Source organism: Phalacrocorax carbo, chromosome 1 (assembly GCF_963921805.1).
Source record: "Phalacrocorax carbo chromosome 1, bPhaCar2.1, whole genome shotgun sequence".
Taxonomy (NCBI): Eukaryota; Metazoa; Chordata; class Aves; order Suliformes; family Phalacrocoracidae; genus Phalacrocorax; species Phalacrocorax carbo.
The window spans coordinates 151,046,511-151,070,286 of record NC_087513.1 but is presented as its reverse complement, the minus strand read 5'-3'; the positions used below and the strand labels follow the sequence as shown (position 1 = coordinate 151,070,286).

The 23,776-nt window shown below is 39.3% G+C and overlaps 1 protein-coding gene across 1 annotated transcript in view; it reads right to left on the bottom strand.

Annotated features, from left to right (window-relative positions):
- Positions 1–23,776, bottom strand: part of RASA3 (RAS p21 protein activator 3) — a 134,653-nt gene that overhangs the window by 11,981 nt on the left and 98,896 nt on the right. The window contains exons 6-18 of the mRNA XM_064439915.1: positions 22,359–22,439; positions 19,512–19,584; positions 15,063–15,142; positions 10,942–11,046; positions 10,290–10,446; positions 9,308–9,456; positions 7,181–7,295; positions 6,165–6,239; positions 5,520–5,643; positions 4,262–4,368; positions 3,531–3,608; positions 2,508–2,585; positions 1,876–1,949 (exon numbers count right to left, since the gene is read on the bottom strand). Coding sequence (XP_064295985.1) covers positions 1,876–1,949; positions 2,508–2,585; positions 3,531–3,608; positions 4,262–4,368; positions 5,520–5,643; positions 6,165–6,239; positions 7,181–7,295; positions 9,308–9,456; positions 10,290–10,446; positions 10,942–11,046; positions 15,063–15,142; positions 19,512–19,584; positions 22,359–22,439 — 1,296 coding nt within the window. The remainder of the gene's footprint in view (positions 1–1,875; positions 1,950–2,507; positions 2,586–3,530; positions 3,609–4,261; positions 4,369–5,519; positions 5,644–6,164; positions 6,240–7,180; positions 7,296–9,307; positions 9,457–10,289; positions 10,447–10,941; positions 11,047–15,062; positions 15,143–19,511; positions 19,585–22,358; positions 22,440–23,776) is intronic.

Sequence of the window (23,776 nt, the reverse complement as noted above, 5' to 3'; positions counted from 1 at the left end):
TGGGTGGTTGGAGATACTGTTTCTTCTCATGTTTATGGTAGACCTGAGTTTGGATCTGCCTAAGCCTTGCTTGGAAGCATCCGCATGCCTCCTTCACCTATGAGAATGGCAGGACTGGTTCTCCTTTTAATTCTCTTCCTTTTGGGAAGAACCAGGCAGACAGCTGTTAAGCAGTGATGGCATGATCAATGCCAGCAAACCCAAGTGCCAACGACTGATCTTTGATACTGTATTTTAATTTAAAAGTACATATGCTATAGCTTTCCATCTAGATACTCTTAGTAGGAACAAAGATAGATGAAAAAAACAAAAGCAAACAAAAACATCGCAATGGCAAACAGTAACCCCACTAACCAGCCAATCAATTTGGACAAGAATCAAATCAAAGGCTGTGAAAATTCACATCCACTCCCCAGGATATAACATGGCAATAATGCAAAATGTCCAGAAAAATAGACAGCTGAAGGCCATTCCTTAACCTTGAGAACAATTTACATGAATGCCACTTAAGAAGTGCCTAGAAAACGTGTGGCCGCTTAATTACTTCCAGTGAGTTTACTGGAATCTATACACTGAGTATTAAGCAAATCTCAGTGCTTCTTGGAGCCTCCGCATACAGATAGAAGTCCTTTATTCTCTATTTACAGCAGGTTTTTGTCTTAAGGAAGGGAAAAAAAAAGAAAATAAAGAGTTGGTCAACATCAAGAAACAGATAACAAAATGTTCTCTGCTGGGTTTACACAGGCATTTCAGGATTGTTAAACAGAGCACTTCCTCCCCAAAAGTTAAGTCAGACAAGTCTATTGCTGTGCGGGAAGGACATGCTGTCAGCCAGTAGCTACAGCAAAGCACCAACTGCCCCTACCATCTTACCTGCATGAACTATTACCATCAACTTTCTTTACTGTTAGTTTAAGAGTCCTTACAACAGCAGCCACAGGCCGAGCAAGAAAAGACAGAAAAAAATCAGACAGGAGCAAAAGAAAGACAGAGGCAGAAAAAAATAATGTTTTAGAGTTAGAGGGAAAATGTTACAAACTATACATTTATTTTCAAAACAAAAGAATGATAAGTATACAGAATTAAGATAGACAAACTTGCTTCTAGGGACAGACACTCATAGAAGTGAAGTGAACTGTGCAGGTTAACTGAAAGGGGTAGCCAAAAACCTTATTTTTGCATGACTTAGAGCTACCATGAAAGCTTACTTTCAAAGCAGCAGTTCAGCTTACTGAGCTCTGACAGGAAGAATTTGGATTTTTTACTTTCTTCCTCCCAGCTCAAAGCAGCTGTTTCCACAGTGCACTTCGATGATCTTAACTCAGTTTTGTAACACAAAAAAATGTCAACAATTAGTATCTAAAACTAATACTGAAGGGTACTAAAACTAGAAACTGTTCCAAGTGCATCACAAGTTTTCCTTGAAATGGCCATGATAATGATTAGCGTACGGATCTTAAAGGGCAGCAAATCCAAATTCCATTTGCAGGCTTTGCCCTCACTAAGATATTCAGTATCTGCCTTCACAGTGGAATTTTACAGCTTTTGTTCACTGGAGTTCAGAAAAAAAAATCAACTTGATTTTAACACAATCCTGATTTAAGTTTATTTTGCCTTAGCTGTGCTAATTAAGTTCTACAGGCTTCTTTTTCCTCCACTTATTTCAAAACATACTTAAATTAAGATGTTTAAATCAAATGAAAAGATGTTAAAATCAGCTACAGCAGCCACAGAGAATAGAAATAGCAACACAAGAATCTTCCTACATTCTTCTCTGAACACATGGATGGAATACGGATGGTGGAAAATAAGATAGCTGCCTTAGAATGGTAGCAAGCACACAAGTAGAGGGTTTTGTTGCACACGCATGCTTACCCTTCTTTAAGCAATATAGGTTGCTCTATGCTCTTGTGATCTCTCCTTCCTGAAGATGAAATTAGATCTAGAAACTAAAAGGTGTACAAAAAGCATAGATAAAAATAACAGTACTGCACTACACAAATTTAAAACATTAACATTTGTACAGCACAGAGCTACAAGAAAATATTGTAAAAGTAGTTAAACAGAAGGTAATGTCAGAAGCTTGAGGAATTTGAGAGCTTTCCTGGGCTGTAAACTAAAAATAGCGCAAACGCTCTTAAGCAGAAAAACTGTAGATGATCAACGCTTCTTATGCTCCTTTGTTATATGTATCTTTCACCTCCTTTTAGACTAAGCAATTTTCATCACAGATCTGCAGCACCCTATGAAGCATGCACATGTCTCAAGCTCTAAGCAGCCACTTGGCAATCCAACCTCATTATTACGTAGAAGTAGATCCAAAAAGATTCTACTATTGACATGCACATAATTTGATAAAAGTTTCTTGAATATTACAATTATCAGGAGTCAGCGTTTTCCAGCACATGCCTCCTGGTTTACAAACAGTCTGTATTACATTCTAGGATTCCAAGCATCAGCTTCAACAACACAGCAGGATTTTCAGAACATTCACATACATTACTTACATTTTTTACTGCATCTGCATATTTCTGCTCATTAAAATAGTCATAAAAAGTAGCCATGTAGGATTCCTTGAAATTGGCCTGAAATACAAACCCAAAACCATGCATATCATAATACAGTTTATATAGAAAATATTACTGTTAACAGCAACACCATGAAGCAAGCCACTGAAGATAAGAGGGTTTTTTTTCTGGCCAGAGGTAAAATAAGCAAAGCGCTACTTTCATGTTGTACAGCACACATTTGGTGGTATGAAATTTTTATTTCAAGAAGGTAGCAGAATGCATTTCAAGTGTTCGGTTACTACAGTTAATAACGCATTCTTCAAAAGCTTCAAACTTCTGCTTTGGTTTTTAATCTTGGTCCTAAAAGAAGCTGACAAGAAGTGTGAAAGAAGGGGTTCTGTCTTCTCAAAGGATTTGTAACTGAGGTACAGATTCATCTACAGTTGCCTGTGTGAATCCTAACTACATCACCAGTGACCCCAAATTATCACCAGATATAGCACTGTGATGCCTTAGGTACACAAGTTTTATTTCAAACATCCAGAGCATGGGCATTTAGATCTAATCTCACCACTGACTGCTAGAAAACTGAACTGCTATGAAAAGAAAAGCATACACCTTCCCCTTATTGGCCAATTCCTCTCAGCTGGGCTTTAAAATGCTGAATCTGTAAAGCCCTGGACAGCTGCTATCGTGTACTGGAGACAAGTAGAGCACTTCACAGGTTTTCCTGATCACTAACTTTCTTCCAGAAGGAATGAATGAAAAGCCCTGGAACAGACTTCTAGGTTGGTCACACAATTTTGCTTTACTGAAATCTAGTTCAGATTAAGACAGATTTAGTTTTCCTGTGAGCATGAGAGGCTTATAATCAAAGCAACCATAACCAGTTTTGCATAAGCCTACTACAACTCAAGCATTTTAAAGGCTTAATTACAATGAGTGATAAAAGATTAAAAAAAAAAAAAAAAGAAAATCACTTTCCCAAATTAAGCCTTTAAATGAAAATTGCATACTTACAGATTTAGATTTTGATAGGCTGCCTAGCGTTTGAATGGTTTTAGAGATAAGTGTCAAAGTTCGAGAAGTCTGAGGATCCTAGGAAAGAGAACATCATTCTGTGTACTAGCTATTTAAAATATGGAATAGAGGAAGGTAAACTACATTCATTCTTTCTTATTTCACTTGCAGAAAAGTAACATAAAATTAGAAAAGACCCAATAAAACATTACAGTAAAAAAAGATGCTTTTTTTAACGGCTTTTGACTGTCAAGCCATCATGCTTCATAGCTACCCTATTGCTCTTCAGAGAATCAAAGGCAATCACTTGCAAGACAAAAATAGATTTCTGTCTTGAGGACTGTCCAGGTCCTCCCCAGTCCCAATAAGAAGAACTACTAGAAGTCTTCAATAAGCTGCTTAACATCCAAAACATTTCCAACATTGCTGACAATCAATCCAGCATTAATGTACTGCGGCAAAAATGAAGCGGTGACTACCTTTTCCACAGCAGCCTAGACTATCTATTTTGTTTGTCCTTAAATTTCACTGTTCCTCCCATACCTCCCAGGTTCTTCACATACGCAGCCATTCAACATATGCTTCGTATCCAAGACAAACATAGCAGATCTTTGAACTAGCAAAGGTACTTCTCCTAAAGGCTATTAAAAGAACTGAAGAAAGAATCTTGGTAGACAGACTATGGTGACAGAACTATATACGCAGCTAGAAAAAACTGATACAGTACTTACTGGATGGTGTGGTGTAAGTTGAAAGAGGTTTGGAGAAAGAATGGCAGGAGCAAAGAATCTCAGGAAAATAAAACTGCTGACAGCTGTATACCTCACATCTAGGTCACCTATTAAAAAAAAAGACCTCTACTCAGCATTTCAATAATCCTTCCCTAACAACCTTCTGAAATTATCAGAACGCCTTCAGAAAGCTAATTCAAGCATGTGTTGGATACATATATATTTAGAAGTTACAGGATTACACTGATGATGGGGGATTTTGAGCTAGAGATTGGCTAGCATAAACCAAGGAAATGACAGCCTTTTAAAAAGCAGTGAGTTCACAACACAGGCTACAAGGAAAACACCATTCACTCTTCCACTACACAGAGAAATTCATACAAACATCTGCTATTCCATCTACACAACTAAAGTATGATAAGTAACTTACATAGTTTATAAAACGTTCAGCACAGATGCTACCTCTCAGTTATCTAGTTATACCCCCGGCAGAAGTGCTGTACAGACTCCTAATGTATCTATTCCAGTTGGTAATTACAGACAATACAATTTTGTATTTATTTTTACATAAAATAAAGAGCACAACAGCACAATTAATGGCTTTCTGCTTGAGCTTCTCTACTATGAAGCGGCTGTTCAAAAGCTGAACTCTTGTTGCTCTCTCAAACTTTGCTATTGTAATCTTTATCCCTCCATGCAAATACACAGGTTGGTTGTTTTCCTCAATTCCAGTTTTACATTGCCTGCTCATTCTCACAGAGCCAAAACAACTAGGAGGGAACGGAAAGAATTCTCTCCTAACAGCCAGAAAACCTTTGCACATGGGCCTCCTAGGGCAATGAGCTTGAATCGACTCCAATAATTTATAGATTGGCCTTTATTACAGATTGATGTATGAGCAGAAAATAATTCAGCTGCATGGAGTCTGCAGAATGAACAATTACAAAAACCCAAACATTTGAAAACCGAGCACACTTTGCAAATACTGAAACCACAAATACACACCATCATAATGCTCTTTTTAAATGCTGCTTTCCTTTGAAAGATATTTAAGGAAAACTCACACAATCATTAAAAGTCATGTTCTTTGTGGAATGAATAATCAAGGAAAAACCGGCATTAATACACACTCCAAATGGTATTTTAGATAAGATGCTGTTCAATTACTATATCCATCATGGATCATGCAGACTACTAGACTATACCTACACTTAAAAGGTACCAATGATGTAAAATAAAACAGTACATGGAAACTCACCTTGAAAACGTTTGGCAGCTGATTCTCTCAGTGAAAAGAAAATATCGCACATCACTGTAGGGCAGCTTACACCAGATTTTGTAATTACAGTAAAAATGCGATCAACATATTGCCTCAGATTTTCCTGAAAAACGCAATGATTATGACGAAAATCAGTATCACAATCTGCTGTGGAACGCGGTATTATTCCTAGTTTTATTCATAATAGCAGCATTAAAAGATTCTCACTTTCAACATCATATACTTGCAAAACAATCTCACACTCAATGATACTCTCTTTGGTAAATGCATGCATTCAAGTACAAGAGTAAAAATATCAATCCTGTCAAAAATAAACATCAAGTGATATGGCTGTACAGCATATCATTCCTTTTCATAGCACCATTTTCTAGGTCATCAGTAGAGCCACAGGCTAAGTTATCCTGTCCTCGAGGGTGGGGGAAGAAGTGATTAACATTCTACAGATATTGTATTTATAGCATAATGTAAAGCTGTTGTAAAATAATTGTAACAGTTTGTGGTGTTAAGAAAGCTTCCAGTGTATTCTAATGAATAACAAAATTATTTACAACATCAAACATCTGAGGACCTCAGTTAAACCTGATAGCGTAAACAGAGATTATATCTTCAAAATCTAATGCATACCCTGTTATTTTCCAGGTTTTCACCATCTTTTAATTTCACAGGGTCAATTTCACAAGGTTTATGGACCTGGCAGATCTAGAAGAAAAAAAAAAAAAACAAAAAACCAAAACCAAAACCAAAAAACCCATGAACCAAAACAGAGTGAACAGTCAATACATCAGTTTACCTTCAAGTAGAAAAAGTTCTGTAAAAAAGCATGATCTGTTAGTTTTTTGGGGGGTAAAAGGCAAAAGCCAACTTTATAAATTGTGGGGTTCTTTTCTGTTGATAAATGAAGGAACATTACATGGGATCTTTATTTTCTTCCAAAAAGTAGCATTAATTTGTTCTATACTTTTCTTCAGCGGAAATGAAGAGTTGTTTGTTAAGGCTCTCTCAAGCAAGGCTGTTCAAGAAAAGCCCTGTTTTGCCAAAACAGTCAGCTTTGAAAGTGTATCTATTTCTTTAAAAACTCGACATTTTTTGATGAAACATTAAAACAACAGCTGAAGAAACTGTCAAATCATTTAAAGGAAGTCTGTGGTCTAAAAGTATTGCCCAATTAATGCACTAAAATACCCACACCCACCATTCTGGACTGGATAGATAATAAACCATTGTTACAATACATGCATCACATACACAGTTATCTAAGAATAATTTTATTCCTTTATACCCGTAATACTTTGAAATGTACTACTTATAGCTTCCCAGCAGCTTTCTGGTATATATATCTTTATTCATCTAAGTTATTACTTTATTAATTTCTCAGAAACTCTAAGTGTTAGATTTTATAAAACTGAGTAATTTAGTTAAATAAATTGAAACTTTCCTTTTCCTTTAATACAGTTGAACTGTTTCTGAATTGGGTGATTCAGCTGTGGCTAAACCAACACACAGGATTTTAATGTAGAAACAGGCTCTTAAGCATTATTCCTACAAAGTCATCTTACAACGGGAAGGAATAAACAGTATCTGCTCCCTGAAGGCTTTTTACAGTGACATTTTATCAAATAAACAGCCTAAACTTCTCTTACCTCATCTATAATTGGCTTTAGTGTAACTTGCAGATAATGCATCCCTGCCAGTTTCATTGTCTCGTCAATGCACTTGGAAGTTAACGAGTTTCCTCTGAAAATGGTGTTTGGATCTCTGGAAATGAACAATTTTCTGTAATTTAGTCTCTTTGTAATAAACTGCTAATACACGGAAATAAAAGAAGCAGTGAAAGGTGATGGAAATCTGAGTTTGAATGCACAAACAGAAACTCCCTTTGACACCAGCCTGCCATTAAATGCAGCCACATAGCACTTAGTGCACTTCCAGGCTCTAACAGAAAAGCAGGAGTCACAGTAAGTCCAGAGGGACAACGCATTTTCTTCTTTGCATTAGCCCTGTGTGCCCAGTGCACCATCCAAACACATGGCAACATGCGGGCTCAAATCAAAGGGGTTTACAATATAAACAGGGAAGAATGCGCCCGCTTTCACGAGCTACTGAACAGCGTTAATTTGAGTAAGGGAAGGAAGCAGTGATTTTAGTCTCACAGCAACACTGGATATTACATGTGACCTACTACCTTCTCCTACAAGATGAGTACTTGTAAGCTCTAAGGAAGTCGAAGATACCGGCTCCAATGACATAGCCATCTTTTCTAAGTGACTTACAGCACTGTCCTATGATAACACTATTAAACACAGTGCAGATCACAATTCTGCCCCGAGAACTGTGTGGACAGTTGATGCCATGCAGACTCTCATATTCTTCTGAAAAGCCACTTGCACAGAATTCTCCTTGTACTAGACATACAGCCACTGAGATTCATTAAGCTTTAGCTAGCTGAACTCTCATGTGTACTTTTTTTTTAGCATTACTTTCATTTTGAAAATGCAAGTAACTTCATATTAATTTTGTACCTGCAGTTCCTCGTATAACAATTTATGTTATGCAGATAGGTAACTAATCAATGACTCATCTACAAGCCACATGATCAAAACCTGTGCCTCCTGATAGGAGATCAAACTTGGACATGAAGTTATTTGCTGCTTCTTGTACACACACCCATGTCTTTTCTGTTGTTTATAGCTTACTACAGTTGCACCCATTTACAAGTAGTGAATAACAGGATTAATTACTTTGCTGGATTCATTTTTTTTTTTTTTTTTTTCATAAAAAAGCAAGCTCACTGCCTGTTACAAATGCCAGAAAGCCCTGAAAACAAACACCATCTTTGCTGTTTTGTCACAGGAACATGACTGACTAGGGAGCAGCAAACTCCCTCATACTGCAGCAACCAAGCTGTTTCAGCCAACCTGCAGCACAGAAAAAATACACCTACCTACAGGAAGGAAAACACACTATCCCTCAGATGCTCTGAAAAAAGCCAACCCACACAAAGACTTTATTTTGTACCGACAAAGCTGTTACTTTAAAGTCAGTATCTGTCGTTCCCCTTGACTCCCAATTGTCTCTTCTACTGTCAGTAAAGAGCATGACTACACAGGCACAAGGCTTGTGGCAACAAATGTTCTTTAGGGCCTGCCTGGTGTGAATACTAGATCTTACACTACTAAATTGTCAGCACACCAGGACGCCAAACAAGGGACTTACAAGAAGTGACCAGAAAAGAGACTTTGTTTTCTGCTATCCACTGCCAGATCCTATCCTGTCTTTGTTCCTCAGCCCTCTAACTGGAAACATTAGACACACAGCTTGCCTTAAATATTCATGATTATGACGAAACTTGTTTTCTGTTTTGAACAAATTCATCACTTTTACTCAGCACGAGATGATTTATTAGCACACTATAAACATGAAATGATTTCATATGAAGAGCTGAATGTAGGATTTCACAGTTATCATCAAATATAATTAAGACTGAGAAGAGCAAAAATCCCTGCTTTCAGACCGTACAATAGTCTTGGAAGCAGATTTCGCAGAACATGATGGGAATTCCTCCTAAAATCAAACTCACCAGATCTTCAGAGCAGTGAATGCATTTATAAAGAACTCTGCCACTCAGCTGGGAGGGACAGGAACAACTCCAATAGTTTCTTTTGAAATTACATGTAATTCTAGAAACTAAAAATTCTGGAGTGGAGGATCCTAACATTAGCCAACACAGAGTAGGTATGTCTGACAGCAATTTGGTTTTTGGTACTTACTGAGTTCTTTTCACTTCAGCATTTGCAATGGCACTTATGAAAGGCACAATTCTGCCATAGTGTAAGAAAAGCCTCACAAGAGGTATGGCTGCTTCCTGTTTTTCTCTGCAGACTTCACCCAAAATGTGTGCAGCTGATGCTGAAACAGGCTGAATAGTGGAAAGAAATAAAAAAATTGAGATATCTTTCTAGAACATGCATCCTTTCTTACTTTTCCCATTAGCTCTTTAATGCAGAACCCCACAAAACAGTTGCAGTGGCCTGTTACCTAAACATGCCTGTACACAACATGGGCGGGCATTACATTCCAGTTTTTGTTGGCTCTAAGTTTTGATCAGAAGAGGGCAGCAATTTAAAAACTGTTACAATACAGCCTCCTTTTTTCCCCCCAGTTTTAATAGCTGCCTTTTCACTGAATGCCACTGTTGCCTGGGAAGCAAGTGAAGAGGAAGAACTCTAACCCTTCTCAATTTCAAGGCACAATAAGTCCAGAACCCAGTTCTTGTACTGAAATAAAAGCATTGTTATACCTGCTAAAAGTATACGTAATGGCAGACATGGTCCAACCCTCTGACATTTCAGGATTAGTTCTTGGACTGGGTTTGGTTTTGGTTGTTTTTTTTTTTTAATTATGCAAGTAAACCTGTTCTTCTCCAGTAAAGGAAAACCAATTGATCAAACTGACGTTTACTTTGCATTTTCACATGTAAAATTAGAAAGCCACGAAGAATATGTTGCTGTTAAAACCACTGGTGTTCCTGGGTGTGCCTTCACCCACCATACTGCATGCAGATAAAGATCTTTTCTGCAAGGACCGAAAACAAGCACCAGGGATATGCAGAGCTTAACAAGGTCGGAAAGGAAAAAGCTGAAGTCTTTGGTAATTACACAACCATGGTGCCAGCAAGATAGTGACAAACATTCAGAGAGACCCCTGTGAAGATGATCTGCAGGTAAACAACAAGCAGTGCAAGCAAATTACCTCAACATCTGCAGATTTTAGCAGGAGATCTCTAAGTGGACTGTAATAGTCTGAGGAAAAAACATGGTCCTCAGTGTATACCACATTTAACCTTAAGGAACCAAGGTCATCAGGTTTCAGTGACTTATTACCATTATCTCTGGGCTGCAGGAAATACCTGATATACAAAAAACAAGACAGAAAGTTTGTGCTGAAACACAAGATTATCTCTGGCTATACATGAACTTACATAAAACATACAGATACACACAGTATTTATACGTGTATCAAATTCTTGACAGCTCTGAATCAGACTTTGTAATTAAGTTTGCCAGTCTATTTTGCACCTACATGGGGAGTTCTTATAAAGATTTATGTAGATATGATTAAAAACCCCCACACTAAAATCATGGCACTGCTGATGAACTGCGGTAAATAATATCACCAAGCCAATGTATTAGAACTCCCACATGCAATACAGAGGCAGACTGCAGTCTCTAATCACATTATCAAAACTTCTTGTTCTTACATTTGCTAAGATTACTTTGGCTTGCTTACAAAAAAAGATTCAAATTAAATCCATTTAAACTTTATCACATTGCAGTAATTACTCTTAAGTCTTCACAGCAGACATATGTTTCTACTTATTCTCCAAAAGAAAAATGTCAAATACCATGCTTCGTAAGAACTAGACTGTCGGAGAAATTTCAAAGGGAGTCTCAGTTCTCCTAGAAACTCGTCTCCAAACTTCAAGTTACTGGCATTCCAAAGATCAACTCTGTAATAAAACCAAATAATTTTAAAATATTCATAATAAATAAAAAATAAAAAAAACAAATAATCCCAACCTTGTTTTCAATTTTATTACTTTTCTTCCCTCAAGCCTATGAGCTAGAAAGTCTCGAAACTCTACAATAATGTTTTTCAAACATTAAACAGACAACCTTACCTTAGATTTCTGGAGCCCTGCAATTCACCTCCATGAAACATCAGTGGAAAAAAAAAAATAATCTAGACTACCTTTCCCTCATCTGTACTGTTTCCACTATCCATATTGATAAAGATTCAGGGGGCTGTTTGGCTATCCCAGAAAACAGGAAAATACAGGTAAAATGGACATCGGGGGAAAAAGATGTAGAGATACTTAAGGACGCCGTGCTGTCAGTCCCAGCCTAATTTGGGGTTACTAGCAGCTAAGCAGCAGCTTTACAGAGTTAGGCTGAAAGTCTACACAGGCCTTCCCAGGGCTCTAGCACCTGGGAAGACTGCATCAAGCTTACAAATTTGTTGCACCTAAACTAATTCTGTACAGATACTCAAAACCTGAAGACAGTTCTACCAGTCTATATAATCAGTGTATTGACTGAAGCCAACATAACTTTTGGCACTCAGTCCCTCACATTTGCTAAGTTCTGATACGTGTATCTGCATGGTAAGTCCTTCCCTTTCACACTCTTTAACATTAGGATGTAAAACAACTGTGCTGAGATTCAAAGTGGAAGTACTGGTGTTTAACTGGCATTTGAAAGTAAATGCTACAATACCCACCTCAGAGCAAGGGTTTCAAACTCCAGGGTAGTTGTTTCTGTACATATTTTAAGGTTCCCTCTGAGAAGCATTTTTATTTTAAAACAAGCTCAGTTGAGAATTTTGCAGCTAAGTGACAGTCTGAATGTGCCTTAAACTTTTGGGGAAAAAAGATATATCGGAAAAAATGCTGATTTTCAAATAATGAATATTTTTAGAAGAGCAACTTTAATTTGGATAAGGTACAAAGTCATTCAGTTACAGACATATTTACACAATCTTTTTAGTGTCAAGCAAGTCACAGTAGGCTTGTCAAGAAATGGATGTTGATAGTCCTTCTAAAGGTTTATCCTACCATATGCAGGTGCAGAGGATGTCACTTAAATCCTCTGAGCCTTGCATCTCTCAAGTGTCTCATGTGTCAAGTTTCATACACTAGACATACCATCAGCTCACACTGCACGCCTGCTGGGTTAAGTTCTTCAAACTCTGACATTCTGACAGTATTTCTGAAGGGCAAGAATTCCCCAAAAAGAAAAAACCTTTTTGAAAATTCAACCTCCTCTCCTCTTTCTCCATATGTGGTTGGTTACTATCTTGCTAACTAATTCAGAGGGCTAAGAGTAGCTTCAGAAGACAAGGAATCTTTTGAGAAGTTTATTTACACAGTGTCAAACTTACAATTTAAAAAGTATTTATAGGCTACTGGTTTCTAGTTTATCCAAATTCTTTCAAGATGCCCACTAGCGAAAACACTTTCAAACATCTGCAACCAGAGGGTGTTCCCCCACAGCAACTTGTTACAGGAAAAAAAAAAAAAATCAGTGTGAAGGATCTGTAGGAGAGGAACTACCTTAAGGTAGACCTCACACTACACTGTATGCAAAGCAGGCATGCAAATTCTGAAATTATTGTTTTGTCCACATGGAGTACAAAGCATAAGCAGCATTTAAAAATCATAATCCACAGACTTCAGAGTCTAAGAGACTACTGTTTCCCAAGGTTTTTAGAAGGCAAAATTATAGCAAGGATTATTCTAAAACTGGTCGGACTATAGTCACAGAAATAGAGAGGAGTAGAAACAATGAATTTCACCAAAACATCTGGTCCCTAAGTGTTGATATGCCCTGCCTGCAACTTCCTACACCCACTCAAAAGAAGAAACTTTTGTAGCTTTAGAGAAAAACCATGAGAGACTAAGTCTCCTCTTTACCCTGTGGAATGGCATTTTTCTCAGGAGAGAAAACGAAAACAACCCCCCAAACCCATAAATTGTATGATCCATCCAGAGGGCAGGGGGGCATTCTAACTCTGACTAAACAGACTGGAGGAAGTGAGCGGGGGTGGAAGGGGAACCTGAGATGGAAACAAAAACACTCTGTCCTACAGGGGACAAAACCTTTGAGCAAAGAGTTTGCCCAACCAAGACTAACACTTTACCTGCTTTTGTCTATCATTTAAGTGTTTAATCTTTTCCTTCTCATAAACTATTCATCTCAACCACACTGTGATGTGTTGGTTTTAAGGAATGAAAGACACTTCTGAAGCTCAGCTCCATGTATGTTATCATTGCAGACAGTCATTTATCCAGAAAATATCCTAAGTAAAACTGTATAATTCCATTTACTCCAGTAGTACAAAATAAGAATCCACTGAAATATTAAGCAACGTGTAACCACTGTCTACCAATGTCTAGGGTCCCCTTCTGGAGTCACAAAACTACCAGAGATTCCTAGCTTTCATTTAAAATCAGACTGTGGCTGGGCATGATGGTTACAAAGACCAGACTGGGGCTCCCAAGACACTGTTCAGTTGCCCATTCCATCACATACATCCCACGGGGTATAGGACATGTTACCTCATACTTGCCTACACCATGCAAAGCTTTACAGAAACATAGTCTGGTGCTAGGGCTAGGCCATCTGCTGTGCTGCCGACACTGACACCACCAAAGCAGCATGGCACTGAACCTGGGCCTTTGCTCCCTCTCCTGTGTATCAGCTGTGGGTTGCCCTTAAACCAGCTACCTCTGCACCACTACATTGTACTGTGTGCTTCACACAGTATGCTGCACTGCACAGATGTTCTCAGAGAAACAGAGTACAGCTCTTGTCTCTCTCACATATGAATAGTTTCCCTTTCCTGTCTCACAGAGCCATGGCAAACACAAATTCATTAATGATTGTGTAGTGCTGTCATACTACACTAACAGATACACAAACCAGCAGCTAACTGTCAAATTATAACAGCCGTCATCCATTCGTGACCATAGATGTGTCTTGCTTGCTGCAAGTATTGTTCCCCCTTCCTGGTCTCTCCGCCTTTCCTTACAGCCAATTATGCATCTGAAGGGACATGGGAATGTTTTCGGGTAAGCGCGCTCACAGCCTCTGTAGTGGGAATACCTGGGGAGGAAGGGGGTGCCACCATTCTCCCTCAACCTTTCTTCCTCCAAATCCTAGCATAAAGGAGAGGGGAATTTCTGACCACCTGATACAGATACAGCAGTTTTTAGCTACAGTGCACCCAAATCACAATGGCCTAAGTCGAAGTTTCAATGTATGTGATGGTATGGCGCATGTGATACCTTTAGGTTTTGCACCTCCTATTGTTTCCTCTCCACTCTTTTATTCACCCATGCCCACAGCCACTGTTGACAGGCCTCAGCAGGTTCTAAAATAGTACTAAGTGGGTGGGGTGGGGTTGTTTTGTTTCTGAAATCAGAGTTGCTTCCTTCCTGTGCAATAGATTTCACATGTATCATACTCAGCCTTGCAAGAAGGGGTTAAAGTCCGGCAGTCAAGAGAGAAGAGAAACTGCCTCTGCCCCAGAGAAACTTGGAGCTCAAGAGTTTCCTTTCAGGGAAGAAGGTTCTTATATGAGTTGCTAAAATTAAGTGATAAAAGAAAACAAACCCTTTAACCAAGAGCCTCACAGGGCTTCTGGGCTCTCTTGGGAAACTGAAGGAGGGAAGGAAGGGGAGCTCAGACATAAAAGGCTGTGCTTAATGACAACTGCACATTAGGATACACACAGTGTATACAGGATACTAAGGAAAATAATGAGGATTTTTCCTGCAGAGGAACTGTCACATATTCACATACATCTACAGGACAATGGAGGTAAAGGAGCATACAGATACAGTGACAGAGACTCATCTTTATTTATGAACTGTAAAACCATACTTGGCACTTTGAAAACTGAGTCTACTATGAATTTACACAACTCTGGAAGACACGTTTATTAGTACAAAGTGGTTTATATTACCTAATCTCCATTTTGTCAATTTCATCAGCATCTTCAATATCAAAATGGGATTTCTTGTTGTAGCTACTGGGTCTTGTAACCTAATAAAAAGGAGGAAACTTTAACAAATAGAACTGACACAAAAGCATTCCAATGTTACTTGTACAAAGCTCTGGAAGATCACAGTCTTTTACTATCAGCAGTGACTTCAGTCCTGAATCTGAAAACATTCACGCATGTGAATAAACGTGTTGACTAAACAGTTTCCCCACTGTACAAAAGCAGTGGTTACACAATCATATCCAAGAGCAACTAGATACTCCACGCTTTCTTTACAGAGAAAGGTCATCTTTAATATTACCACAGTAGTTGGAGTTTACACTGATGAAAGAAAAAAAAAAATCACAGAAAGGAATACCACTTTTTAACCCATCTAGGGAAATAAAAGTCCAATTAATAATTGAATTCTAAATACAGCTCTACAACAGATGCTCTGAGGCTCTCTGAAGGAAGGGGGAGGAATGGCCGACAAGAAAACAAAACCACCCTTAAAAACATTTTACATTGGATCTAATTAAAACTGAGAAGTTCTGCCTATGCTGATATCCTGGAAATCAATTTATCATGCTCATACAAAAAACACCAAGTAGATCAAATGTTCAAGAGATGCTAGCCTGTGTTATGTATATCAGAGTATAGAACCAGGTGCACAGTTCACCAACCACATTTGCAAGACTGATAAACAGCAAAGCACGGACAGAAAATAAAGGAAGACAGCCATAAGTGTAGAGCATTAGCAAAAAAAAATTTTGTACAAACATTTCTTAACATTTGTTTTGTAGCATGATTATAAAAAGACTTTGATGGTTGTATTTTTGCATAGTGTGTCAGAAACTTGAGAAAAAAGGCTACCCCACCCAGCTGAAACCACAGCAGGAACTGATCAAATGCAAGTGTGTATGATGTGTGGGTTCAGCTCCTAGTTGCACACAGAAGCTGAACTTTATTATAGGTTTAAATGCACTTGCAGCTTAATACTTCCCACTCACAAAAACTGGCTTTTATTGTAAACTTGACGCCTTGGTTTTGTACTGTACATCAGATGCAGGTGGTACAAACAAGGGATGCAAGTATATAGCTGCACAAGTGGAGAGGAACCAGAAAAGAATCTTCAGCCCAGGACACTCAATAGAGCCTTTTTTGAGTGTGTATGTGTGAAGCAGGCACCATTTTCAAGGCAATACATAAAAACTAAACGGTACTAGCAGCACTGGAGGCCAATCCCTCTAGACTATAATTGACTCAAATGCACCTGTAAGCCCAAGAGTACAAAGGATTTAAATACAGCCTACAACTTCAGCAGCTCAGCACGCACAAGTTTTCTCACCCTACCCTTGGCAACTGTCTTCCCTGTGGCTTCAAGAAATTATCCTACATAACTGCAAACGACATTTTCTACTACAATTGTGAAGCTAATAGTGTAATTTTTAATAAGGAAGCAAATCTAAGTGTTTTATTACCCATAACACGAGTTGTTTAAAAAGGTTTAGCATAGGTATAACTTATGGCACATCCCTTTTAAGTAAACACTTTTCTGAGAAGTTTTGCTTGGGTCTGTATGTACGAGGTCTCTCTGTTCACCTGTACAACTGCTTAGTGTGCAGATTCATACAGCTCAAGAGCAATATGCCCAAAAAGATAGTTGTATGAGGTCCATCCATTCCAAGGATGAAACTGGAGATGAAGGAACTCCCAGTCCACAGTGCTGAACTAGCTGCCACGTACCATTTTACAAAAAAAAGGGGGCACAACTCTGCTGTGCTGGTCCCTTTCTTTAGGCAAAGCTGGCAAGCCGTTTATCAGCTGCTTGATTTTTTTCAGCACATGCAGGTTTGCAAGCAGGTCTCCAGCAGTACGTTCTTTGGTTCCCGCAAGAGGGGCATTTTCCTGTAGCTGCATATAGAACTCCGAGCCCCGACACCATGCTGCAGCTGGAGCGGTGGTGAAAATGGCTTCTAACCATCAGGTGCAAGTTTCACTCACAGCACCCCTTAAACAAGGCCTTAGATCTCTCAAACCAGTGATGAGCTATTTTCCATTTAGAAAATTAAATCTTTGCGACTTTTTGGTCATAGTTTGGAAAGCACCGGTTCACTGCCTTTTACAGATCAGCTTCTTCCTTGGAGGCATGGCCAATCACTGTGCTAGCAGACTGCAGGAAAGCTGATGAAGCTGTTTGGAAGCAGTAAGTGACACCGCTGTCAACAGCATGAATCTGTGCAGCTCCACAGGAATGAGAGCACTCCATTAGCATGCACCAGCCACAGGTCTGCCCATGTCTCATTAGTGAATATATTTCCCAGTCACAGCAGTTCTACTGAACCTTGTTCTTTGGAGACATTTAGCCTCATAGGTACTAACTACTCTGAAAGTGAGATAAGCCTATGATAGCTCTGTCTGCACCAAGGGTATGTTTATGTTTCAGAGTTCTGGCTGATTCAGACATTTGCCAAGCTCTGCTCTTACCCTCTTGCAAAGGGAACATTTTGCTCTGAGTTAGCAGGACAACCGGGGCATGGGCTTGAGTTCAGATTTTGCTTCTGCTGATACCTGCATGCAATGCAGCTCTCAGCATAAAGGCAAGCTAAACAAGCCTCCAGTCCCCTCCACAACTCCAGCTGGAAGACGCTTTCTGTTTCTCTCCTTCCTCTCCCAATATGGCACCACCTGCCAAGTTCAGTGTTTAAATACCAAACGTTCGCTGTTTCTGCAGTGCACAGAACGCTGAGGAATCAGACAGGTGAAGTTTTGTGGTTTACAGGCTGAATTCCTGGATTACATTCTCATTAAAAAGCTCCTGCTGTCAGATGATTTCCAGAACTGCCTATGTTAAGAATAAGTAAACCCATTTTAGTTTATTTACATATAGCCTCACTCTTGTGTCACTGCCAAAGGCTGCAGCTCTGGGCCAGGTGACAGACTGAAATCCTGAGCAGCCCTGAGCGAACACACAGACACCTCAGTGCATTTTCAGCACTCAGTACCATGGCATCTCTCTCCCCCACCAACCATGCCCATGCAGCACCTCCACACAATCTCACGGAGTCAGGCAAGCAGGCATGAAGGCTCACTGCTAGCTAAAGTTAAGTCTCTAGTGACGTTTTATCCTAGGAGGAGACATGCTGGGTTACCAGAGGAAAGATTACCTTAGCTAGCTCTCCCAGCCAATACTCAAGGCTTCCAACCCTTTTGGGCACTGAGAAAGTGCTCCTGCCAATAAAGGACTTGCTATATCTGTTCCTCAAATCCAGATATGTTACATCAACAAGAGCACATTTCTGCTGGTATGACCGACTTTAGATTAGTCGGTACAACTATCAGCTTCCAGGCAAAGATGGTGGTTTGTAGAAGGAGGGGGAAGACAGCAATAAGCCCCTCACTGGCACTGCCAAGAATGATACATGCACTTCAGATCTGTACAGTGCAACAGCGCTTATATGGCTCCTCTTTCTCTGGCTCTACTTCCTGATATGTCTGCCTGTGCCCCGAACTCATTTGAGAAACCACATCCCTAGGTGACATCCCTATGCCAGCAACTATTTCCAATGTAAATGTGATCTGAATTACGCAAGCTGTATGGGCAGAAAGGACTCTTCAATGATATGCCAACTGCATTGTACTTCTGTGGCTTTTCATCAACTTCGTTACGCCAGGTACGTTCTTGAGGTATGTACTGAAACAGAACGGTTAAGTGTAGACTGGGACTAAGATGTCCAAGAGAAAAGAGAAAGATACACATACTTTATAATTCGGATACCTCTTTAAATGTTTAATTCTGTCTTCTAAACACATGCACATATATGCATGGACACACCACCATTACAGCTACCTTTGCCAGGAAGAACCAAAATGAGCACTTTCATGAAAGTCATACTTTGTCTTAACTGGACTTGCTGAAAATGCTCTGTATTAAATAAAGCTTAGAGGTTTCACCCACTTGGAGGAAAGGCACTGGTATTGCAGCAGACTGGTAGACAGCCAGAACAATCCAGTTTAAGTGTATTTTTCCTCTACAGTTTTCAGTATTCCTAGGAGATAACCTTCCTCCCATTGACTGGAAAAGACAGGGTGGAGCAGCTATAAAACCACAGGCTACAAAAAAAAAATTTTTTTTAAATTCAATTTTTAACTGTCCTCTTTCAAAACTTTTCTGGGGTGAGTTGCAATGGAGTGTAAAGCCTGCTACTCATAAATGCCCACCTTGAAGCTTTTCCTACAGAGCACCTGAGCTGAAGCAATATACTGCTCCCACAGCACACTGCCAGGCTGATCCTGGGTACTTCTCTCCCCTGCACCGTGCTTTGGAACAGTTTTCAAAGATGACAGCTGGCACAACATGGAACAGGATGCTGTGCCAGCTATCTCCAGTATAGTATTTCAGCTTATCACCCGTTCCTTTGAAATACCAACCTCAAAATAAAACACTTCATCAAAATGTGGATTGTTGGTCTTCTTTTTAACTTTAGTCTTTTTGGCTTCTGATCTGAATTAAGGAAAGAAAAAAAAAAGGTAAGAAATGACATTAGCAGAAGTGCGGTCCTAGAACAGAGACACTGAGACACTGAGGAACAAGTAGTCATCCACTTGATTTAGCTGATAAAACTGGAATGCCATGTGGCTCCAGCACCGCAAGGCACACACACACATTTAAGAGAGGGATTCACTGCATGCCTATTTCTCTAGTGGCAGTAATCACAGTTTGTTATCCTCTCTTAAACACAAGTCCTTGAACCCCGATTCTGTCACTCTCTTAATCCAGCAGAATCTTATATCTGTACAAAGAAACTGGGAAGAATGGCGCTTTGAGCAGCAACATTCGGGGGACGGTTGCAGTCTTGATGTGACTCAAAAATTCCTCATACCCTAAAAGCACAGGAGACAGGAAGACTGACATAGCTATTTCTGTGTTTCATATATTTTACAACCTTGGCCTGAAGAATCAATGAATGCTTTTCAGTGGTGTTAATCAAAAAAACCCCAGAGTGATTTCCTCAGTAAGAATACTTTATTGCTATACTACCACCCTTTTCCCTGCAGCCCCAGCAACACTTAGTTAATGTTATGCTGTTGAATTATTATGTGCAGTGCTGAGCAGAATTCTCTTAATTTCTACTGCTCTGTAGGAACAAGACATGGCAGACCTCCTTCAAACCACTCACCGGGCAACAGGCCTGACAAAGTTCAGTGCAGCCCATTCATCCCCTATGGGCAGTGCCACCCGCCTGCACCTGCCTTTTAGAATACAGACATCTAACTGCTTGGCATTGGGCTAAAGCCAGCCAATGCATTTCACAGAGGCCAGCCAACAGCTGTTCCATGATTTCCAAATGTTATGAACCTATGCTTGATTTGTTCTCTTTACATACAAGTGAAGAGCTCTGTGTTGTCCTGTGTCACCAATCTTCCCCTACAGCTCTGCAGCAGTAAGAAGGCATAGATAAAACAGACACAGATGGAGAGGCACATCAGCCACGCGGAAAACTGACCTACTAATCATTTCATCCCAGAATCTATCCCTCATTTCTCATGCAGCAAAGCTGCTTAGATAGCTTGTAACTGCTTATATTAACCAGACAACTATATGTATTCTTTTGCAGAGGTCAAGTAGAGCTGGATCTAATTCCCAGTGCTGCTACAGGCTTCCTGTATGATTTGAATGGGCCAGTCCACCAGTATACAATGTTTTCCCCTATATAATACAGGCATAGAAACAGTTTTGGTCAGGAAGTCCGATGGCTCTCTAAATACAAATCACATAAAACACAGCAGCACATTTGTTGAAATTCTTATGCTTGGCACCGCATAAATGCAGCAGAATAAAGCAGCTTTCCTACTCTAAATGGAGAGGCATTGAAAAATCCAGAGAGGAGAAAGACATACAGATTAAGAATATCCCAGTATTCCTAGGGGAAGCTGACAGATAAGAGACTAATCGCCTCCAGGATGTAGGGCAGATTGCCTATCCCATCTCATCAGTCACACTTGCCAATCAGCCTCTTTACTGATAAGCCCATCTGGGAGGGGACTGGGAAGCAGGATGTAGAACTGGAGGCAATTATGGCAAGCACAATTATTGGGCAATTACAAAACAGTGGATGGGAATAAGCTGCATGTTGCTTGCTGGAGATAGGAAGCAAGCCTTCTCCCCCTACCAAAAACAGACAGGAATAATATGAAGCTATGCTCCTTATTCTGAAGGGAAATACATCATCAATTGTCATACATTATCTGGACTAGGGGTCTGAGGGAAGTAGACAAAGTAAGTTTGGACAATCAAGGATACAAGGGTTCGTCAAAAAATCCCCTTACAGTTTTAGCAACAGCCACCCAGTACCACCTGAAAAAAGTTACAGGCTTAAAACATCAAAGTGTACAACTCAAATACACAGCTTATTAACAGAGATAAGGCATAACACGCCTAGACAAAGGTTAAGAATACAGACCAGTCTCAAAGACTCTTCTGCATGCAAAGTAAGTGTTTGTCAAGAATGCATCTTGGTTTCTAGTATTTTCAATAAATTGTGGTAAAACATTATGAACAATCCATGCTACCAAATCTGATTCTTTGAGGTCACAGCAGACCTGTTGTGTTTCTAACATGGCACAGACATAAAAGATGACTCTAGACATGCAGGTACAAATAGTGACATCCAACAGCACAGGAAATTTTTATTACGTAACAGAAAAATTTAATCCCAAATGTATAGTGAAGGGTATTATGCAGAACATCATTACTGAAACCGCATTCCAAATTTTATCCATGCTATTATGTCCACATATATCAAGTTATAGGACCGAGCCACATAGGGCTTTTGAAACACATTGATTTGTCACACCTTGAAAGTGAAAATACTTTAAATATTCACATACAAATGTGAATACATTGCAAGATGTTGATGTATTTAGCTTCCTTTTCTGCCCCTGCCCAAAATTAGGCAGTAAATTTGCTCGAAAACTGGCCTCCAACTGTGAGGTGAGAAGATGCACAAATTAAGCCTAACCACAAATTACACACTCTAGGATATTAAAATTATTCAGAGATTATTCAGACCTTTACATAAATCTAAAGTGAAACAAGCCTCAAATTACTTATTCTAGTATAATTCAGTAGTTCATACATGCACACACGAACACTTAACATATTCTAGTAGCATCTAAATACTCCCATCTGTCCATCTGAGAATGCAGATTTCAAACAGACAAAGGAAGCAGAAACCACCCTTATAAAATGGAAGCTCTTGTATGTGCAATACTTGCCTGGATGGTCCTGCTAAGGTAACGGTGGCATAGGGATCACATTGCCCATTCACAATAGGCAGCCCTTGGCATTCTAAAACTCTAGAAAAGAAGAAAATGCAGACAAACCATTCAGTGAAATGGGAAGAGACTGGAGTGAAAATAAAAGCAAGGCATTTTCATCCTGTTCCTTTTCACAATACATTATGCTAGGGAATTGAAGTGTCACTAAGCACAAGCCTTTAATTTATACCTAGACTTGAAAACACATTTTGGTCTTAAACACTAACTTTACAGGGTCAAAAATACTGTTAATTTACAGAGAAACCTTAACTCGGAGGATTCCTATTATGCAAGTGCAACAATTTAAGGTTCATGAAATAAGAGTCTGCTGTCAAGACGGGAGCTGTCACCACTTTAAAATTCTGTGGCAGCTTATTCACAAAAAAAACCAAAAACCAACAACGAAAAAACCCCACCAGTATTTACTTCTGTAACAAAAGATTAAAAAAACCCACACAGACAGATCCCAGCAGTAGTCAAGCAATTTCTCAGAGTCACAGTCATGTAGGCCTCAGTACTTCTGACAAAATTTGGCATGGGGTTATTGGTAAAGGTGAGTTAACTACAGACCAGGAGAGGGTATGACACAGCCATCTTTCATCATAAAACTTTTAAAGAGCGAAGAAACCTATTCAGCCACTCTGCACTGAAGAAGTCAAAGACACACTAGAGGGACAAAATGGAACAAATTGGGTTTTGCTGCAAAACATAGTGAGAAATCTGCACTTTTGCACTCTCATTTCAACACCTCTTTGGAAAAATTAAAAAAAAAAAGAAAAAACCCCACACAACCCCAAAACAGTGAGAAATCATTTCATGTTTCACAAATTAAAGCTAACTAAGGAATGCAGTACCAGCTGGAAACAGGCAGACAAGACAGTTGCCAGGACTCTCCCTCATGAAACAAGTTCTGATTCCAACAAGGAAGCCTGTTGGGCTGATGCATTTACACAATTATAACATGAAAATGTCAGTGAAGACAAACTCTGAAGCTCTTTGGCCAGGTGAGTAGTACTATACTTGCAGTGTGAAATATCTTGCATGCTTCTGGGTGGTATAAAATCAGCAAGAAAAGTAATATCCATTTTACTGCTTTCAGTAATATCCATTTTACTGCTTTTTAAAAATATGTATTACAAAATCAATAGATAAAAATTCAGTAACAGATAGTGTTCCACAACTTTATCCACAGAACAAGTTATTTGGTAACGTATAATGTGGACTTCAAATACTGTTTAACTACAGACTTATTACTTACTCTGCATAAAGGGAGGACAAAATTTAATGTTCTGCACCAATACAGGAATTGTTTTTGTACCAAAAGAGGTATAATCTAGATAGGTTTACACAGTCCTAGGAAGTACACAAAGATTGAA